The sequence below is a fragment of the Anastrepha ludens genome, chromosome 6 (assembly GCF_028408465.1).
Source record: "Anastrepha ludens isolate Willacy chromosome 6, idAnaLude1.1, whole genome shotgun sequence".
NCBI lineage: Eukaryota > Metazoa > Arthropoda > Insecta > Diptera > Tephritidae > Anastrepha > Anastrepha ludens.
Window position 1 is genome coordinate 11,317,253 of NC_071502.1, and position 20,858 is coordinate 11,338,110.

Consider the following 20,858-nt stretch of genomic DNA (forward strand, 5'->3'; position numbering starts at 1 on the left):
GTTGTCCTGATGGAAGACAATTCGGCCTCTGTTGATCAAAGATGGCCTCTTCTGCATGAGTGCTGCATTCAAGCGGTCCAGTTGTTGGTAGTACAGGTCCGAATTGAGCGTTTGGCCATAGGGGAGCAGCTCATAGTGGATGATTCCCTGCCAATCCCACCAAACACACAGAAGAACCTTGCTGGCCGTATTTTTTCAAAACAATTTATTTAAATTTTTATTTCGCTGATAACTGCGTTTAGTACAAATTTTAAAAACTAATACATCGAATAATAAATATTTTTTTACAAAATTAAAAATATACAACAAAAAGTCTTAGAAATATTGCTTATATAAATATATAAATGTATATATCGGCGTTCTTACTTTCCTCTGCAAAATAATAAATTTCACAAAAGAAATTTTCAAACACTTTGTTCGTTGGTTTACATTCCCTTAAAAAATATAGTTTATTCCAAACGTCATAGTAATTTTTATATTAAAGCTATGGCATCCATAAAGAATAATAGTTCAGGATTTGATCAGGATCATCTTCATCATCATCTAAATCAGCATCATCATCAACATATTAATCAACATCATCATCCTCTCCATATCCATCAGCTTCATCATCATTTAAATCAACATCATAATCATCTCCATATCCATCATCTTCAGCTCATCATCATCATCGTTTCAATTCATATTTTTATAATCGCCAACTCTCGTAAGAGCTCGTCCAAGCGCTCACTGTCGACCAGGCTGGGAATTCAGCTACGAAATCACGAAAGTCGTCGGTGTTGGAGATATCGTCGTGAATTTTATGGCCTATAACGCCAATGTCAAAAGTCGTTCCTGACCAATCGGCGCTGTCATGCTGGATGAACAACAAAAAAAATTAATAAGCAAAAATACTAGACGAACAACAAAAAAAGTAATCAGTAAAAATGTGAAAAGTAGACACAAATCATATTTCAGCTACTAAGTAGACAAGCACTTGGGTAATTTGTGATGCTCAGAATCTGTAAAGTCCAACTGTTTAACACTTTGGGGTTTAAAGTCTTAGAATAATGAGAAATGCTGCAATGATGCAATAGCAGAAGATGGAGAGAGCGAAAGTCACACCTGCAAGAATTGTTTGGCCGATGTATCGGACGTGAAATCTATAGTTTTTAGTTGTTGTTGCTGTTGTTGTAGCAGCATAAACATTACCCATACATGCACAGGGAATGCTGCAGGAGTTACATTCCTTGGCCGGATATAGATCCGAGTCGTTCCCATAACGTAGAACCGACTGTCATGGAACGCTATAATTTTTAGTGATTTTGTTGCTTTGAGGTCTTAAAAAACCTTTCGAAATATTTTTTTTCTTATGTTAGGATGTTCAGACGCTTAACATTTACCTTCGCGGCATCTGTCAAAGCAGCTGTACAACAAAATTCCATCAAATGCAAATTTTCAAATTGACATCGAAATTCCATAGGCGAGAACCCTTTTGCGTGCTTACCAAAGCACATTCGAAGAAAGTTATCAACGACTGGGAGAAAATATGGAGCTCATATGCCACAGCATAGAAAGTGCGAGACAGAAGCAGGCAAAACAATTTATTCCTCCTTACAGAAGAGCATCAAGTAGGCTCACAAACCTGGATAAAAAGTACTCGACTTCTCACTCTATACTATGCAGGACAGAAAATCTTCGTTACCATTTTAGGAAACTAGGAGTAGCGGAAACAATCATTTGCCGTTTTTGCGAGCTTGGCCACCAAACACCTGGAAATATCCTCTAAAAATTTATAGATCGCGAAGAGCTAGCGAAGACTCACTCACTTATGTATGTAGGGACTGGACAATTGGTGACATGGAACAAAAAGCGCAATAGATGTCATCAGAGGTACAGTGTAGCAGTGTAGAATGGCCCACTAAAACAAACTAGCGACATAAATAACTGTCAAAATACTATCCAGTATACTCGAACCACAACTTATAAGTCGCGGTAAAAATCAGTGGCTGGCGAGGTTTGCATGCTAGCTCTATATGAGCAAACTACTTCTTTTGGACGATCTAAGCAAGTAAATAAGAACCCAGACATCGCTTCCAACCAGTCTGTGCCCAGACTATCGAGGTGCTCGAAACCCGTTTTGCACTATGATAAGCATTTGCTTAGAAAGTTTTAAATGGATTCTGTCTCCTCTTCATCTATAAGTATCCTCTTATAGCTTCGAAATAAATCATTATTCACCTCTCAGTAAAGTCCTAGTTCTTCGCTCATGAAGGTGACAATCAAATTGAACTATACACTCTGAGGGCCAATTTGGATAACCAGCTATCTGCTCCAAAATAAAAATTTGAAAAAGTCGCGAGATTGGTAACTCCTAAAACTCTCAGGCTAAAAATCCCATTGTATTTAAAGCTCTAAAGCGTAGATAGGCAAAGAGGAAAAGAGAGAAGTAACAGAAAGAAAGAAATAGTATAGAATAGAGACATAGAGATCGCTAAACCTGCGATATTTTTCCAGATTCTTTGGAACCTATTTCATTTCATCGGTAAAGAAAATGTCCGCAAACTTCGTTGAATGCACTCTTGATTACTCCATTGCTCATTGACATCAAATTTCTTTCCAAACGAAACTATGAATATAAGGCCGTTCTTAGGTGCCAAAAACAGTGGATACAGTGGATTCCTCATCAGGTTGGTATACTTGCCGCGGGGATGAGGTTTAAGTGGTAGTTTAACTCGCCTTTCATTCGAGCTAATTAACGAACCAAGGGGGAAGCTCCATATGGGGATTGACTAACCATACATCCGCGCAACGGTGGCCACTAAATCACCGTACGGAGATTACCGTATCAACGTCTCCCTGTTATTCCCTACCCCAGCATGGGATGCATGCCCTTTCATCCAACTTAGAACTGTACAAATGATGATCCAGATTAGCCCACCTACTCTTAGTTGTCATTTATTGATTTTCCTTAACTTGTGCGCGGTTGAGTTCTTGAATTAGGTTGAATAAATTGTGTCCCAGGTCTCATGCACTCGTCAACTTTTTCGTACCCCGAAACAACATTATGTTCCAAAAACCTGTAAAAATAGACGATGTGCTGTCGATGAGGTTGTTGAAGGTGTGACACTCTTCAATGCATTTCGAGGGCGCCGTTACTGAGCTAAAGGCCTTGATAGATGCCTAAATCTCCACGTTTAAAAGAAAAGACTAAACATACGTCGAATTTTATCTAAAATTCACATATGGGGATATTTTTAAGACCCTATTGTCAGTAATGTCAATGTGTGAAAGCTTCGTTGAAGTACTGTCAACGATGAGTGCTATAAGCACTATACTCAAAGCCAAGGAAATAACAGATTGAGGTTATTTTTCTACCTAGTAATCTACGGCCGCCAGCCTTGAAATCCAACGTAGAATATCGCTTGCCAACAAGCGCTTCTTTGGACTAAGTAGGCAACTGAGCAGTAAAGTCCTCTCTCGACGAACAAAACCAACACTCTAAAAGGCTCATATCACACCCGTCCTAACATATGGTGCAGGAGTTGGGACAATGTCAACATTCGAGGAGGCATCCCTTGGAGTGTTTGAGAGAAAGATCCTGTGGAAGATTTTTGGACCTTTGCGCGCTAGTGACAGCGAGTACCAATGAGCTGTATGAGGTTTACGTCGACATAGTTATAACGCAGCTAATAAAGATCCAGTATCGTTGGCTGGGCCATGTCGTCCGAATGGATACAAACGCTCCGGTTTTGAAAGTATTCGATGCGGTACCAGCTGGTGGTAGCAGAGGAAAAGGAAGGCCTCCTCTGCGTTGGAAAGATCAGGTGGAGAAGGACTTGACTTCACTTGGTGTTTCCAACTAGCACCGGTTATCAAGAGAAGGAAACGACTGGCTTTGTTAAACTCGTTCAAAATCACCTAAGTGGTTATCACGCCCACTAAATGCATGAAACGTCAAAATGATAGAGAGGATTTTTTCTAATAGCAAAGCTAGAGTAGCCTATTTCACGAGTGCGCATTTTAATATAACTCGAAACGTTTTAGGAATCTCTTTATGAAACTTGCAGGGCTTACTGATCATAGTCTAGGCTATTATTGAAAAAGAAATAAGCAAATCATCTGAAGGGAGTTTTTTCAAAAATTACAACAAAAAATGACTACCCAAAAATGTTGTGTTTTGCAAAAATTAGAACAAAAAATTATTACCAAAAAATTTTGAGCAAAAAAAATTAATTTTTTAATTAAAAAAATTGTCTTGTCTATTAATAAAAAAATAAGCAAATCATCTGCAGAGGATGTTTTTCAAAAATACAACAAAAAATTACTACCCAAAAATGTTGAGCATCAAAATATATTTTTTCTAAAAAATTTTATTTTTTTTTAATAAAAAAAATTATTTTTCCTAACAAATATTTTTCCTAAAAAATTTCTTTTATAAAAAATAATAAAATAATAAAAATAAAATTTTTTAGAAAAAATATATTTTTTCGCTCAACATTTTTGGGTAGTAATTTTTTATTGTCATTTTTGAAAAACGCAGATGACTTCTTACTTTTTTTTAACAGTCTAGACTCTAGACTATTAGTAAAAAATATTTTTTCTAAAAAATTTTTTTTAAGTAAAAAAATACTCTAGGCCAAATAAGCAAAGCATCTGAAGAGTTTCTTAGAAAATACAAAAAAATGGTTACCCAAATATTTTGAACAAAAAAATTTGTTTTCTCAAAAAATATTTTTTTTTTAGTAAAATTATCCGAAGTTCTTTTGAACATTTTTATGCATTTTTGTTTTAATTTTTTTTCTTTCTTTTGTTTTATTAACAATTTAATTTTTTTTTTTATTTTTATTAAAACTTTATAAAAATGTCCAAATAAACTTCAGACATTTCACTATAAAAAACTATACACCCAAATTTTCAACAATGAATAAATCTCAAAATTATTAAATGTTTTCAAAAATTTTCAGTTTACTTCGAATTATAGTCAAGCCTACAAATAAGCCAATTCTTAGAAGAGTTGACGACAACATCCAATATACAAAGTTCGAACACTTGAAAATTCTCAAAACAGTTGTTTGGTTATCGTTTGGACTATTAGATCATGCAAGACCCCTGTTAGGTAGTACTCCTCTGCGCCAAGTAAAAGTGGATTTAAGTATGGTTCAAGCAAAGAGTAGAGGACATAGAAACATTTTTAAAAGAAAAGTGTATAATTTAATTGCGAGAAATGGGGAGGCTCTTCAGAACGTTTTCGTGCGCTTAGCGCGAGCTACAAGACCAGCTGGCCTCAATATAAATGAAGAAAAGACAATTGACACGATCCTTTCCTTATACTCACATCAGTATCGGATGTTATGTTTTTGACTTCATGCAAGAGTTTAAATACTTAGGCGTAGTACTCAGCATAAATGAGGATACGCCCTTATCTACAAAAGACCGTATTCAGGCAGCTAACAGAGCATACTTTGGCCATATCAAACTTATGAAGTCTTCATTGATATCAAAGGAACAAAAAAGGTTCTCACTTACGGCTGTGAAACATGGGTCCTTAAAGTTAATGACGTAAATTTACTTATGTGATTTGAAAGAAAAATTCTTAGAAGAATATTCGGTCCTATACAATTAGAAGACGGTACATACTGTATCGGTATAACTACCAGCTCAGTGTTTTACTCGCGGGTGGAAATGTAACGCGGTTTATTAAGTCCCAAAGATTGTGGTCGTATGGACACATTTTAAGAATGAGCAGCGAAAGAACGACCAAAAAAGAATTTGAAGCAAATCCTGAAGGAGCAAAAAGGAGAGGTCGGCCAAGGAGACGATGGTTGCTAGACTTAGAAGAGGATTTACGAAAGATGAAAATCTCACAACATAGAGCGAAAGCGGACTGTCGAGAGAGATGGAGACGTACTGTAGAGAGGGCTATGGTCCACCCCGGACTGTAATGTCAATATGATGATGTATTATTTATTCTCAAGGACCAACTGCTTGCGCTCGCTTCTACTTTTTTTGCTTTTTGTGTAACGCTTCTTTAAAATTAAAAAAAATATATAAAGTACTTGCATTTATTATTTTTATTTACCTCAAATTCCAAATGAAATCGGAACGGCGCCGGATCCAAGGCATATGAAAGATATATAAAGTATGGCGCCTCAAAGTTATCCTTAATTGGCGTACGATCAAATGACCAATCCACCAGCTTAGTGTCATTCATGGGATCTATGAAAACGCTCATGTGATCAGGACCCGAAATCTCTAGACTTATAATCAGATTCGTCAATGATATCCGTTCTTTGCTCAGGATTCTCATCTGCGGCCAACCACCTGCTCTGGGTGCTGGACCATCAATCCAATAACTCTGACCACTATGGTAAAAAAATTAAACATATTATATTACAGTAACCTAGAAGATTCGTTCCGAAGGAAGTGTACGCTCTTTAGTGCTTACCGCCAGCCCAACCAGCGCGTACTATAGATTGGATAGCCGCACATCAATTCCGTGTCACAACTCACGCCCAGTCTGCTGGATTTGGTTAGATTCATATTCTCGAACAAGTAATCGACAGAGTGGGGATGACGATCAACAGGCACGACATAGTAGCCAGAATCGTTGTAGCGGACCGACATCGCAGAATCGGCATCGTGAAAGGTGCGCGTCGTGTGCTAGAAAACAAAAGCATGAATTTATAAAAAAAAAATGTAAGGTATGCCTACTCGTCTTGATTCCAACTACTTACAGCAACATAGAAACGCTGTGGTGCATCGCGCTCCCGATAGGGAAAGCCAACCGGAGTAGCGGCTAATATAATGAATATCAAGCAAATCACACCGAACGTAGAGATGATGATCTTCGATTTGCGGAACAGGCATAAAAGTGGCACCTGTGTACAAATATGAGTGTTTACAGATTTTTTCTTGAAATTTAGTTAAGCCTGTAATACCAAGAAGGGCGCCAAAAGCAAGCACGCCAACACTGTAAATCCACCAATCATAAGTTCAGGATTTGTATTGGCGCCGTCACGGCCCTGCATCGGTATGAAAATAACATAGAAAGCATAGGCGCAGTAAGAGTAGAAGAGAAAGGGCAGTATCTGACAGACTGTGTGTGGTATGAGCCAGAGGAAAGCTGTAAGAAGAGAAAAGAATTTAACAGAAATTAGTTAATCTCACCAATAGAGAGAGGGAGAGAGATACTCGTACTTACTTGTCTTGTGGAAGCAAGTGATCATATTCAGGATCACCGACAATACATAGAAGGCAATGCAAAGCATTAATGCGAATGCTGAGCGGGTATTGAATGAGATCATTACTATGCAAAACACAGTCAAAATCAGGCAGTGTGCGTGCATGATGAGCTGTATGGCATAGCCCAATGGCAAACCATGCTGCAATCGAAATAAACGGAACAATAAATGCATACAAAAATACTTTCACATCAACTTGTAAAGCACTCACCTCCTTCGTGCGACTTAAGTAGATGGCCGGTAACAAGCCCATCATAAAGAACATCGGGCAAAAGTACAAACCGAAAACCATCCACGTCTGTGAGAACCACGCCATGGATAAGCCAACAGAATCCAAAAAAATCGCAATAGTGCCTGTCAGCAAAATGGCCAGCAGCACAGCCGCGAATTGTATGCCCAATAAAATACCGAATTTGATAAAGACGCGACGACGAAACATGCCTGTCTGGTGTGCCATATTCCAGATATAGGCCAGTATAGTGATAATGGCTACAACACACACCACGACATTTATTATAATGCCAGTTGTTTCGGAGTAGTAGACAATGAACCAGCCAAGCACATCGAAGAAGATGGTATGACCTTCCGCGTATTGCTGAAAATTGTGATGGTTAATAACTCAGGAGTAGGTGAAATGATTGAAGTGCCAGTCTGGCATTCCTCAAGTAGCACTGAAGCGCCGTTTTGATACGAGAGTAATGAATGCAATAATTGAATACTTACCGACGGGTCTTCCATTTCAGGCGCATTAGCCAAACCTTTTGCCAGCGCTAAAACATTATCGCCAGTGAGTTGATATGATTTGCGTGGTATGAGATTGAAGCGATCATACTTTGTGTGGTAGACAAAGCCGTTGAGCGTGTGAGCCATATCCAAACCTGCAGAATGAAGAGGAGTAAGGGGGTTATAGAAGTTTCAGAGATTGTAAGCTAACAACAAAATTACGGTTTTTTTTTTCTTTTTTAAGAAAAACTTATGATACGTGGAAAAAATTTATGTACCAAATATAGAAATGTTTATTAGCATGTCTCACAAAAAAGTGGTGTGGTGTTTCTACTTGACTAATGAAATTTATTATATTTCAAGACCTCCGCCAAAGTATTTAAGAAAAATATTTAAAATTACGTGAGCTGGACTGATGCCAAGTACTTGCAAAAATCGAGCTTTTTGTAAATAAATAAGTTTTCAAAAATATGTCTCCCAAAATATCGCTTCAGCTGATAGAGAATTTAAGAGGTTACATACGTCAAGAACTTTCTAAAAAATCGGTTTTTGTTTTTACAGATTATTGTTCTTTATAGTTTTAGACGTATTTCTGTGGAAATCGATTGTAAAAATTCGCCATAGATACAAAGTTATAGTCGAAAATGTAACTGCCCGATGCGCAGAGGTAGCCGTCCTTCGTTTGAGGCAGCTGGCCGTTACTTTTAGAGCCTTTCTGCCTGTCGGTTCTTTTATTATTCTCAAGTATGTATAGGGGCATCTCTAAAATATTACGAGAGTATGTATAGGGTCGATATGCTAAGGTTTATGAAACAAGAGGTTAGTTGTTTTTGATCATTCGAAGCGATCAGTTGTGTGCCTTATTTATGATTTTCGAAAATGTTAAAACGTCGTTGTATAGATCGTAAAGGCTGTAAGAGTGAATGATGTTCACATCCTAGAAAAAATAAGATCATATGGAGGTTAAACATGAGGTTTCATTCGACCCAACGTTCTCATACTGTATTTTATAGTTCACTGAGGTTTTTACAGCTATCTCGTATGGTCTGTCGTGTATGGTCTGTCGTGCATGTGGTGGAAATGTTGAGCCAAGTGGACTTGGTTTCAAATGAATTGTTTTTTGTACAGCGTGTGACGCTAATATCGAAAGTATTTTTTCATCGGCTTTGATAAACACTGCATACGAGATAAATCGACGCTTGACATTAGCTTTCCGAATGTTAGGAAGAGGATTGAAGGCAACGCACCTTTTTTGTGGTGTCATGGACTTGTCATCATATATCGCACAAGCAGGCTTTGATTCAATTATGAAAAATATTGAAGAAGCTTAGCAACCGTTGCTAAAGCATCCATCTATGAAAGTTGCTGCTGAAGAAGAACTTTATGAATCTGACAATCAAGATAAATTACAATTATATAAGGATGGAATTATTTTATCCGGAAATGGCACTTGGATGAAGGGAGGCTTTTCTTCGTTTATCGGAGTCACAACATTAATTGGTTATTTCTCCGGAAAGGTTTGGTAAAAAGCAGATATTGCAAAGAAAATGGAGCGGGATAGTGCTGTGGAAATGTTCCGGAGATCATTAGAAAACTATGGGGTTAGATTTGAATATTACGTAGGTGACGGTGATGCAAAAACTTTTTCTAGTATCACGAATGCTCAGCCGTATCCAGACCCCAAAGTAAAGAAGAAAGAATGCGGGGGTCATGTCCAAAAACGTATAGGTAAGCGTCTTCGCCAAGTCGCCAATGACAGTAAAAAATCGACTTCAATCACGAAAAAAGAGAAACCAACGACTACGAAGGAAAATTCAAATACATCGAATCAAATCAAACGAGTTAATTTGGGAGTAAAAGGAAAATAGACTAACTAACTATTTATTACGGTTTGATAATTAGAAATAATATAAACAACAACAATTTCGTACTGATCAGGAAAATTCATTTCAAGAAATTATTGCTTTAAACGCGCGCGACCTCGAGCGAAATGTAATTGAAAATTTAAACTCGTTTTTCGTTTCGTTTTTCATCATGCACGTGGTTTTTTGTTTAATATTTTAAAGTGTTTTCTCTATAGTTTGTCGAGCCGGATTTTTCATATTTTTATAAAAAAAATGCCGTAAATTGAGAGATTTTTCGAAATTCAACTTTATTTTATGATACAAGAATTTTTTTACTTTAGACCGTGGAGCAACTTTTTTTCATTGTACTTTGGGTCACGTGATTTTTTATATACTAATTTTTGTAAAAAACAAATATAATACATTTTTTTATAAAGTTTAAATACTAATAAACAATGTATACAATTTTTTTATATTTATTTCTATTGTTATCCTTTCTAAAAACATTTTTTCTTTTAGCGCATTTTTGACGCTGCTGGACGTATGTAAGTTTAAAGGTCTGTATAATTTTTTTTTTTTTAATTTATTCTTATCAAAGCAATCAACGGAATAGAAAGCTATTGATATATGCCAAACAAAACTTGGAACGTGAAAGGGTTAGTCTTGCCAGAAATAAAAAGCGCGAGATATTAATTTCCAATATAACCGTTGTATTCTAAATCTGACAAGATTTCATTGAGCTATCCAAGTTTTGCTTAAACTTATCTTCCAAAAAAAGTTAAAAATATCATCAAACATCTCACTACGCTGATTCTGATGACACAATTTTTAAATATTTTTACGCAAATGTTTAAGCTTAAACTTTTCTATGGAGATGGTTTTTTAAGAAAACTATTTCTAATTTTATTTACAATAACTCGATTTTTACTTTTAAACCAGTTCAGCTCACGCGATTCTTAATATTTCTCTGAAGTATTTTATCGAATGTCTTAAAGTAAAAAAATAAAAAAATATAATAAATGGGAAAAACAAATCAATTATATTTCGTAAAGTATCGATCAATTAATTTAAAGTTGCTGCTCGCTGCAAAGTGACATTTCACACTAAATAAATTCTTTTGCTGTTTTTGTTTGTTCCACTCAGTTGTGAGTTACAGGGTGTTAACAATGAAAATGAAATGAAAATGAAAAAGAAAATTCGTAACATTTTACAATTTTTCTTTGACAAAGGAGAAAATACAAGTCAGGCCTGAACGGCTGAAATTGTGAATGGTGTTTAAGATACCGATATTCTAAGAGCTAATTCGGTGCAATTTTTGTGCTCGTCGGTTCTGTTCTGGCATTTTCGATATTAAAGATGCACCTCGCTCAGTCAGGCCCATCATCGAAAGTGTCAATGAAATCATAGAAATAATCGAAGTTGATCGGCAGGCTAGTAGTCATAGCATCGCCCAGGATTTTTAACCACTTGCGTAACTGTAAGAGTTTCTGCACCCGCTTGAATCGATTTTTAAAGCAATGAATTTTCAAAACTTGTGAAAAGTTGATGTGCTATCGTGTTGTCGCGGCCGCCGTAGCCGCATGAGTTGGTGCGTGATTACCATTGGGGGCTGCGGAAATTCAAATATCCGTGCATGAAACACCAAATTGATAAAAAAAGTTTTTTTCTTATAACGGCCGCCCCTCAGTAGGTAATGGCAATCCTCCGAGTGTATTTCTGCCATGCAAAAGCTCTTCATAAAAAACCATCTACCATTCGGAATCGGCCTAAAACTGTAGGTCCTTCCATTGGTGGAACAACAACAAGACGCACGCTACAAATAGGAGAAGGAGCTCGGCCAAGCAACTAACAGAAGTGTGCGCCCCAATTATTTGTTTATTTTTATCGTATTGAAGCGGGAGGTACCTCTTTATAGTCGAAGCACTATTCTTTGGACGAGCAGTTTAAAAAATTAGGAGCTCAAGCTCTAAAATGTAGACAAAATCTTAAAAAATGCCAAATAAATGAATCTGACTTTTTGAGTCTTTTATGAAACCGGCGTAAAACGTTTTTAATCTTTGTGGTGAAACTTTTATTTCTCAATTAATTTTCAGCATTTCATTCAAATGTCTCATTTCTTATTTAAAAATTTAAAATTGTTATTTTTCTAGTGAAAGAGACAAATACAAAAATTACTGCAAACGACTTTACAAAATATCAATTATTTATATAAATTCACATATTTGCTTATAAACATTTATAAATCACCAGTTCTCAACTCACCAGGTATATTTCCAAAATCTCTGAATATCCTAAAGTCAGTTTCCGAAGGCACAAAGCCATTTTGGAACAACTCTTCGCCGATGGTCGAGGCATAAGGATGTACGATGTGTTTACCGTAATAGTTCATTAGCCACGGATGGTCTGGCCCGGACTGGAACAAAATTTCGCGTCCACCAGAGCCTGCTGAATCCAAATTTATGAGAGCTCTGTAAAGTTTTAAAGCCAGTATTTAGTCACAATGAGAAAAAAAAGTACAATCACACGAACTCACTTGACATTGCGTGCCCATTTGTGTTGCGTTATGAAAGCATGTGATCCCTGCAGGGGGTTTTCCTCGGCACCATTGAATAGGAATACAATCGAATGCTGCAGTGGTGTCTCATATTTCGAAAGTACACGCAACGTCTCCAACATGATGACAATCATAGCACCCGAATCGCCCGCACCCGAGCTACCTGGCACCGAGTCGTAATGACTGTTGATCAGCAAACTGGACGTACTATTTGTGCCACGCGGCGTTAACTTAACCACCACATTTTGTATGCTCTGATAGGTGTTCACCATTTGCCAGAGAACATAGTTGCCTGAAGCAATTTGCACATCCTGTTCAATATCGTAGAGATCTGTGCGTGAGTCCTGCACTATTTTGCTAATTTCGCTGAGTAGAAAATTTACGGCTGTTTGTTCATTGGCAGCGCTGCCCACCACCTTGGGACCGATCTTGGTGAGCCGCAATAGCGTACTCTCAGCGCGTGCGCCAATAAAACGGCCCGGTTGTGTGACTTCGTCTTCAATTGTTAGCAGATCGGGATAGCTGTGGTAGCTGGGTATGACGGTGAGGTAGAAGAGTAGAAACCAAAATGCAACAAACAGTGGCGCCCAGTACCAACCAAATTTGCTGCGATTGTAAATGATTTTCATATTCTCATATTTGGATTTCATGTTGAGCTCATGCATGGCGACGATTTACTCTGAGCGCAGAATTGATGTAGGTAGGAGATCAAAGTGGCTGTAAAGAGATGAAGACGATTAGAATAATGAGCCAGTCTAGTAAAGTGATATTTATATAAGCATAATTTTTTTTTTTTTTTTTTTTATCTTTAAAATATTTAATTTTAGTCGAAAATGAATTAAGGGGATATTCTAGTCTAGAAATTTGAAAAAATCAAAAAAATTTTTTTTTTCAAAATTCAATAGTTTAAGTATTCCAAAATATCTCCCTAAAAGGATTTTTCAAAATTCGAATTATTTTCGAAGTTACAACTATTTTAGTGACGCGACAGCTAGACTGGTTTGAGCGGACGGCACAAATAGCGAATATGCTTTGAAACAAGAGTGCTTCGAAATATCTATGGTCCGCTTTGACTGACAGATGGCACTTATCGCACTAAGCACAATGCCGAACTGGAAGACATAGTTACGAAAAAAAGTATTATAATAAGATGTATTAAGTATCAACGACTTAGATGGCTGGAAAAAGTGGCTAGAATACCAAGGGAGCGATCAACGAGAAAGGACTAGATCTTCGCCGAATTGGAAAAAGAAAAAATGGGGCGCCCGAGGAAAGGTGGCAAGAAGATGGTGAAGTTGATCTTAGGAAAATGCGCGTGCAATGTTGGAGGGAAGTGGATGTGCCATAAATCGGGAACGATGTCAAGAAGCTGAAGGAAGGAAGAAGGAAGTAATGGTTTACCAAGGACTGTGACGCTAAGAAGAAGAAGCGCTGTAGAAAGGAACTCACGATGCTTCCCTTACCATATGTGTATATACAATATAATTGGCGCATACACCCTTTTTGGGTGTTTGGCCGAGCTCCTCCTCCTATTTGTGGTGTACTTCTTGATGTTGTTCCACAAATGGAGGGACCTACAGTTTCAAGCCGACTCCGACGGGAGATATTTTTATGAAGGGCTTTTTCATGGCAGAAATACAATCGGAGGTTTGTCATTTCCTGCCGAGGGACGACCGTTATTAGAAAAATGTTTTTCTTAATTTGGGTGTTTCACCGAGATTCGAACCAACGTTCTCTCTGTGAATTTCGAATGGTAATCACGCACCAACCCATTCGGCTACGGCGGCCGCTTCCCTTACCATGCCAATACAAATTCTTGAAGTGCTAAACGGTTCCAACAAGTCAGCGCAGCATGCCGTGCAGTACTTGAGGCTCTCAATTGAAAGTGGCACTTTTTTAGTGAACGAATCTTTTTAAAAATTGGTGTGTAATTTGATTTTTGAAAACTAATATATTTTTCTTGGATTTAGTGAAGTCACTGGTTTAGGCTGTAAAAGCAGCTCCCGATATTCAACTTGTTCATGTCGTTCATGACCTACTCTTCATAACGCACAGCCAAAGTAGTCGCAATTTTTTATCAACGCAAAATTCCATGAATTCTGTGAGTTAATAAAGTCAATAATAAATAAGTGTTGTTTACCTATAAAAAAGGTCTTTCATAAATGAAATCTATATTAAATCATTACATTTTGTTTTACAATAAAATATTTCCACATCAATAACGCAGCAGCACACCAGACCTTGATCCATTTGAACTTGCCCTTCATGAACACTCACAATATGCGCTTATCAGATTAATTAAGCTGCATCATTTATATTAATTTTGTTTCCCAGAATTTCACCCGACAGCTATTTTATGCAACTTCATATATTGTACATATTTCCGAATCCACACAAAGCGGCGATTATTTGTGTGCAATGATGCCTTTTTGCTGCATTTCCATCAATGCCTTGCACCCAAGAATAAATTCATAACTATTTGAACGAAGAATAGAGCATCCACCAGAGTTTCTGTGTAAATGCAACATGACCGCCAAACCCGTTAAAATTATCAATAACAACCATCTGCGGCGGCACGAAATCGAAAAAAAAATGCGTTCGAATGGCAGAACAAAGAACAGATGGTGAAACATTAATTGAATTGTCTGCAATTGGATGGCATATCATATTTATGGGGCGAAATGGTGGTGCATACGCAAGTAAATACTTGGTTTTTTTCTTCATTTTTTTTGTGTTCAGTTTTATAGCAGTGACAAATGTTTAACGCCACGCAATCAATTGCGCTGTGTTAAGCGGTCAGTGGTTTCCACAATTGATGAACTACATAATTAATGTTTCTTTTTTTCTTTCACTTTTCATTGAGGAAAAATGTTTTGTTTATTTTATATATTATTTACTTATGCAGTTATTACGTGTGAAGTTATTGACGCGCACTGGCATTCAGGCATTCAAACAAAGCAAATAAAATAATTGGAAAAAGGAAATGCAACAGATTAAAGCTTTGGTTCAGCGGCGGTCGAAGTTTTCACCCATTTACACATTTTTATGGTAAATCGGTGCAGGCGGCTATGTGATTCTTTCATTTTAGATGTACAGGGTCCGGCACTCGAAGTGGAACCAATTAAAAAGTCCATAAATTTACTTTGGAAAATTACTTTTCTTCAATTCAAAGTAAAAAAATATTTGCAAATAATACAAAATTAAGAATCAATTTACTTTTGCTCGATATGACCACCTTTTGCTTTGACTATGGTCTCGAGACGGTCCAGCAACGAATCGCAAGCTGCCCGAATGTGACGTGCAGGTATTTTAACACACTCGCGGACAATGGCTTTTTTCAGCGCCTCGAGGCTAGTAAATCTTTTAGTTCGGACGTTCTTCTCCAAAATGGACCAAAGAGAACAAACCATCGGATACGCGTCTGGTGGATTTGAGAGCCATTGTGTGGACGTTACGAAGTTCGGAACGTTGTTTTTTAGCCATTCTTGGTTCACTCGAGCTTTGTGCCGACGGTGCCGTGTCCTGCTGAAACGTCCATGGTCTGCCACCGAAATGTTTGTCTGCCCACAGCTTCAAAGCAACTTTCAGAATACTTTCTCGATAACATTTCGGATTTACCTTGACGCCAGGCTCGATGAAAACGATTGGAGATCGCCCATCTGCGGTTACAGCAACCAAAACCATTACCTGTGGCGGCTGCTGCCTCCTGGTGGCCAATCGATTACTCAAATGAGCGGGCGGTCAAATAAACTCTGTAGTTTTGGAAGTTTACGAATTACTCTATTTGAAAAATTTTCTCGTCAGAACACCCAATGTTCGGAAATTGCCAGCTTTCGGCCAAGCCAAGCAATTCCTTCGCTCTCTCAAGTCTAGTTGCTGCTTTGGTATGAGATCATGTGCCTTTTGGATCTTGTAAGGCTTGACTTTGAGATCATTTTTGAGTATGCGGCGCTTCGTCGGGGATTTTGCTCGCTTATTTACACACATCAAGTACAGCCAAGTCCTTCTCCACCTGATCTTTCCTCTGCTACCATCAGCTGGTACCGCGTCGAATACTTTCAGAGCCGGAGCATTTGTATCCATTCGGATGACATGACGCAGCCAGCGTAGCCGCTGGATCTTTGTTGGCTGCGCTATGTCTATGTCGTCGTAAAGCTCATACAGCTCATCATTCCATCGCCTGCGATACTTGCTGTCATCAACGTGCAAAGGTCTAAAAGTTCAAAAATCTTCCACAGAATCTTTCTCTCAAACAATCCAAGTGACGCCTCATCGGATATTGTCATCGTGCAAGACGGGCATGATGATAGCCTTATAGAGTGTTAGTTTTACTCATCGAGAGAGGACTTTACTGCTCAGTTGCCTACTTAGTCCAAAGTAGCAGTTGTTGGCTAGATAGATTCTACATTGGATTTCCAGGCTGACATTATTATAGGTGTTGATGCTGGTTCCTAAATAAACGAAGTCTTTTAACCTCGAAATCATAGCTGTCAACAGTGACGTGGGTGCCGATATGCGTGTGCGCCGACTGTTTGTTTGATGACAGGAGGTACTTCGTTCTGTCCTCGTTCACCACCACACCTATTCGCTTTATCTCTTTATCCAGTTTGGAGGAGGCAGAACTAACAGCACGGTTGTTAAGGCCGATGATGTCAATATGAATTTGAATTTTTCGAATATTGGTGCCCCAGTTGCTTTTTTATTCCTCTTAATTTGCTTTATCTAAAATTTTAATTTTTTAATTACTTCTCATGTCCTTTATAACAGCAGCGATCATATTTCATGCCCTGGGAAAAAAATTTGGCGGAGGAGATAATTTACTTCCAGCTTTTACTCGTATAATGTCTTTCATAATGAAGCTTGTTGAATAACGAATTAAAGGAATCACCATGTGTATCTGTATGTGTATGTATGTACTATAAATATATAAATATTTATACACTTCATATTTCAGCAGTTGACAGCAATCGATAACTTCAACATTAACGCACGCTTCAGATAATCAATTACTTTTCTTCTGAAGCCAATTTTATAACTCACAGTTCTATTTTTTTGTACAGTTTAATTACTTGAATTTTATGGCTTTTCAAGCAAACCGCCACAGAAACAAAGTCGCTGATCGAAAATATTTACCATCCAGGTGGTGCTTGTAAAAGGAACCCCAAACAGCAAATAAAATAATTACAGTTGAGCAGTGATAAAACTCGATTAAGCGAAAGCGCATACACTTATCAAATGTATGTGTAAATATCTAGAAATGCATCCAAATATTTAATAACGGGTGATTTTTTAGCTTTATCTTTTTAAAAAGTTGGTTTACACAGCTGACGTACGTTTCGTGTTTTGTCTCACTGTCAAACACCCTCAGTTTGGTCTTTAATTTAGCCATGAATCGTCTTACAAACGAACAACGCTTGCAAATCATGGAATTTTATTATAAAAATTCGTGTTCTGTTAAGAAAGTTTATCGCGCGCTTCTTCCATTTTATGGCCAGTTTAATCGACCCACCGAAGCGGCTATTCGAGTCATTGTGACTAAATTTAGAACCAAATTTACATTATTGGACATCAAACCACCAACACGCTTACGAAGAGTGCGAATCCGTTCGCAGCAATTGGGCCTCTGTTACTCAACAACGTGGAAAATGTTGCGAAAGGATTTAGGTGTGAAGCCTTTCAAAATACAGCTGGTGCAAGAATTGAAGCCGAACGACCTACCGAAACGCAGAATTTTTGGTGAATGGGCTCTTGGAAAGTTGGCCGAAGATCCACTTTTTTATCGAAAAATTGTTTTCAGCGACGAAGCTCATTTTTGGATCATTGCGTACGTAAATAAGCAGAATTGTCGATTTTGGAGTGAAGATCAGCCAGAAGAGTTGCAAGAGCTACCAATCGATCCAGAAAAGGTCACACTTTGGTGCGGTTTATGTGCTGAAGGTATCATTGGACTGTACTTCTTCAATGATACTGCGAATCGTAACTTAACTGTGAATGGTGAGCGCTACCGTCAAATGATATCCAACTTTGTTTGCCCAAAATGCAAGAGCTTGACTTGCATGACATGTGGTTTCCGCAAGACGGTGCCACATGCCACACAGCACGCGTAACAATGGACTTGTTGAGAGGCGAGTTCGGTGAACATTTTATTTCACGTTCGGGACCTGTCAGTTGGCCACCCAGATCGTGCGATATAACGCCTTTAGATTATTTTTGTAGGGCTGTGTTAGAGCTCATGTCTATTTAGACAAGCTTGCTTCAATTAACGCATTGGAAGACAACATTAAAGCATTTTTATGTGAGATACCAGCCGAAACATTGGAAAGAGTATGCCAAAATTGGACTACGCTGATGGACCATTTGAAGCGCAGTCGCGGTCCACATTTGCATGAAATAATCTTCAAACATTAAATTATATGGATCGATTTAAATAAAAATTTCATGCATTTTTCTCAATTTTACGTGTGTTTTTTTGAAAAACTTTTCTATAGCTCTTAAAAATTCACCCTTCACTAGGATTGCTTACACCAGTTTCGTTACCTTGGCGGTTAGATAGTTGGCTGTTCGAATTTTTTGGACTTATTTCTATTTATATTACCAACTTTTCGCACCAGCATTATATTATATTATACTTAGATATTAATTTAAAACAGAATACTAAACATGCCGAAATATGCGAGTAAGCAAAAAAAATTATTCAATTATAAAAAGGGGTGCGGAGCAAATAACTTTTATTGAAGGTAAATAAATTTGTGTACCTCAATTGATTGTGTATAATCCACCTAACTGTGCATTATTTATGGTGGTAAAACGGTGCTGGCCACTAATTAGGGTTATTTCAGTGGAAATCTTCAACCACTCCAACAACTACAACAACGTAGGTATTTCTGGTGGTACTCACACTATACCGAGCTAGGTCTTAAGAGTTTTTTTTCTTTTATTTAAAAAAGTTACCAGCTACGCTTAGGCGGTTGCATGCGTCCAGAATTTTCAAACAATCGATTTTTCTGTTTTTCGATATTTCAAAAGTCTTCTTCGAAAGTAATAGGACTATGAATAAGTTCGTGCGGTTTTACAACAGATGGCGTAACTTGATTATTATTCCATCGATCCACATTTCCAAACATTCATTGGAGAGCTACTGTCGTAAGGCACAAACGTCAGTATAAGTTTTTTATTTGAAGCGTAAACAACAATATTTTTACCACACTTGAAAATGTCGAATTTCGTGCCAAATAATGTGTTTTTGCGGGGAATTCTTCTTCATTATTTTAATATGAAGAAAAAAGCAGCCGAAAGTCATCGTATCTTGGTGGAAGTTTATGGTGAGCATGCTCTATCTGAGCGAACGTGCCAGAAGTGGTTTGCACGCTTTAAAAGTGGTGATTTTGGCTTGGAAGACGAAGAACGCGAGGGTGCGCCGCCAAAGTTCATGGATACCGAATTGGAGGAATTGCTCGATCAAGATCCGGCTCAAACGCAAGAAGAGGTTGCAAAAACTTTGGGAGTTGATCAATCAACCATTTCCAAACGTTTAAAAGCCATGGGAATGATCCGAAAGGTAGGCCATTGGGTGCCGTATGAATTGAAGCCAAGAGACGTTGAACGCCGTTTTATGGCATGCGAACAACTGCTTCAACGGCACAAAAGAAAGGGTTTTTTGCATCGAATTGTGACTGGCGATGAAAAGTGGGTCCATTACGACAATCCAAAACGTCGGGCAACGTATGGATACCCTGGCCATGCTTCAACATCGACGTCGGCGCAGAATATTCATGGCCTGAAGGTTATGCTGTGTATCTGGTGGGACCAGCTGGGTGTTGTGTATTATGAGCTACTGAAACCGAATGAAACGATTACGGGGGATGTCTACCGACGACAATTGATGCGTTTGAGCCGAGCACTGCGAGAAAAACGGCCGCAATACGCCGATAGACACGACAAAGTTATTTTGCAACATGACAATGCTCGGCCACATGTTGCACAAGTGGTCAAAACATACTTAGAAACGCTCAAATGGGATGTCCTACCCCACCCGCCGTATAGTCCAGACCTTGCGCCATCCGATTACTATCTCTTCCGATCGATGCAACATGGCCTGGCTGACCAGCACTTCCGTAATTACGATGAAGTCAAAAAATGGATCGATTCGTGGATTGCGGCAAAACCGACCGAATTTTTCACAAAGGGAATCCGTGAATTGCCAGAAAGATGGGAAAAAGTAGTAGTAAGCGATGGACAATATTTTGAATATTAAATTTGTAACCATTTTACGTCAATAAAGTTTCAAATTTCGAAAAAAAGCCGCACGAACTTATTCATAGTCCTATTATCTTAAGAATATACTACGAAATTTTCACGCGGAAATTCCCAATATTATAGCTTCTACAGCCCATTCACTAGGTATAGAGCGGTTCGCGAGCTTCTGTACATCAAGCTTTAAACTCGTTTTTCTCGAAACTTCTTTTTCCGGCACAGTCTGCATGATAACTCATACGGTTTTTAATATTTTTGAGG

The 20,858-nt window shown here is 38.0% G+C and overlaps 1 protein-coding gene across 1 annotated transcript; it reads right to left on the bottom strand.

The window, feature by feature from the left end:
• Positions 1 to 228: 228 nt before the first annotated feature.
• LOC128866286 (endoplasmic reticulum metallopeptidase 1) lies at positions 229 to 13,061 on the bottom strand. Its single transcript, XM_054106888.1, has 10 exons — positions 12,324 to 13,061; positions 12,053 to 12,258; positions 7,947 to 8,101; positions 7,435 to 7,818; positions 7,184 to 7,364; positions 6,921 to 7,105; positions 6,717 to 6,860; positions 6,428 to 6,642; positions 6,062 to 6,344; positions 229 to 856 (listed from the first exon to the last, which is right to left on the bottom strand). The coding sequence occupies exons 1-10, from the start codon at positions 13,007 to 13,009 to the stop codon at positions 689 to 691; spliced, it is 2,607 nt and encodes an 868-aa protein (XP_053962863.1). The 5' UTR covers positions 13,010 to 13,061; the 3' UTR covers positions 229 to 688.
• Between the last annotated feature and the right edge of the window lie 7,797 nt (positions 13,062 to 20,858).

Excerpts from the sequence above, each read along its gene's own strand:
- LOC128866286 (XM_054106888.1), bottom strand. The coding sequence starts at position 13,009 with ATGCATGAGCTCAACATGAAATCCAAATATGAGAATATGAAAATCATT. Across the intron at positions 6,861-6,920 it reads TGCTTTTGGCGCCCTTCTTG|GTGCCACTTTTATGCCTGTT; the intron begins GTATTACAGGCT and ends ATTTGTACACAG. Across the intron at positions 6,345-6,427 it reads ACGCGCTGGTTGGGCTGGCG|TGGTCAGAGTTATTGGATTG; the intron begins GTAAGCACTAAA and ends TTTTTACCATAG.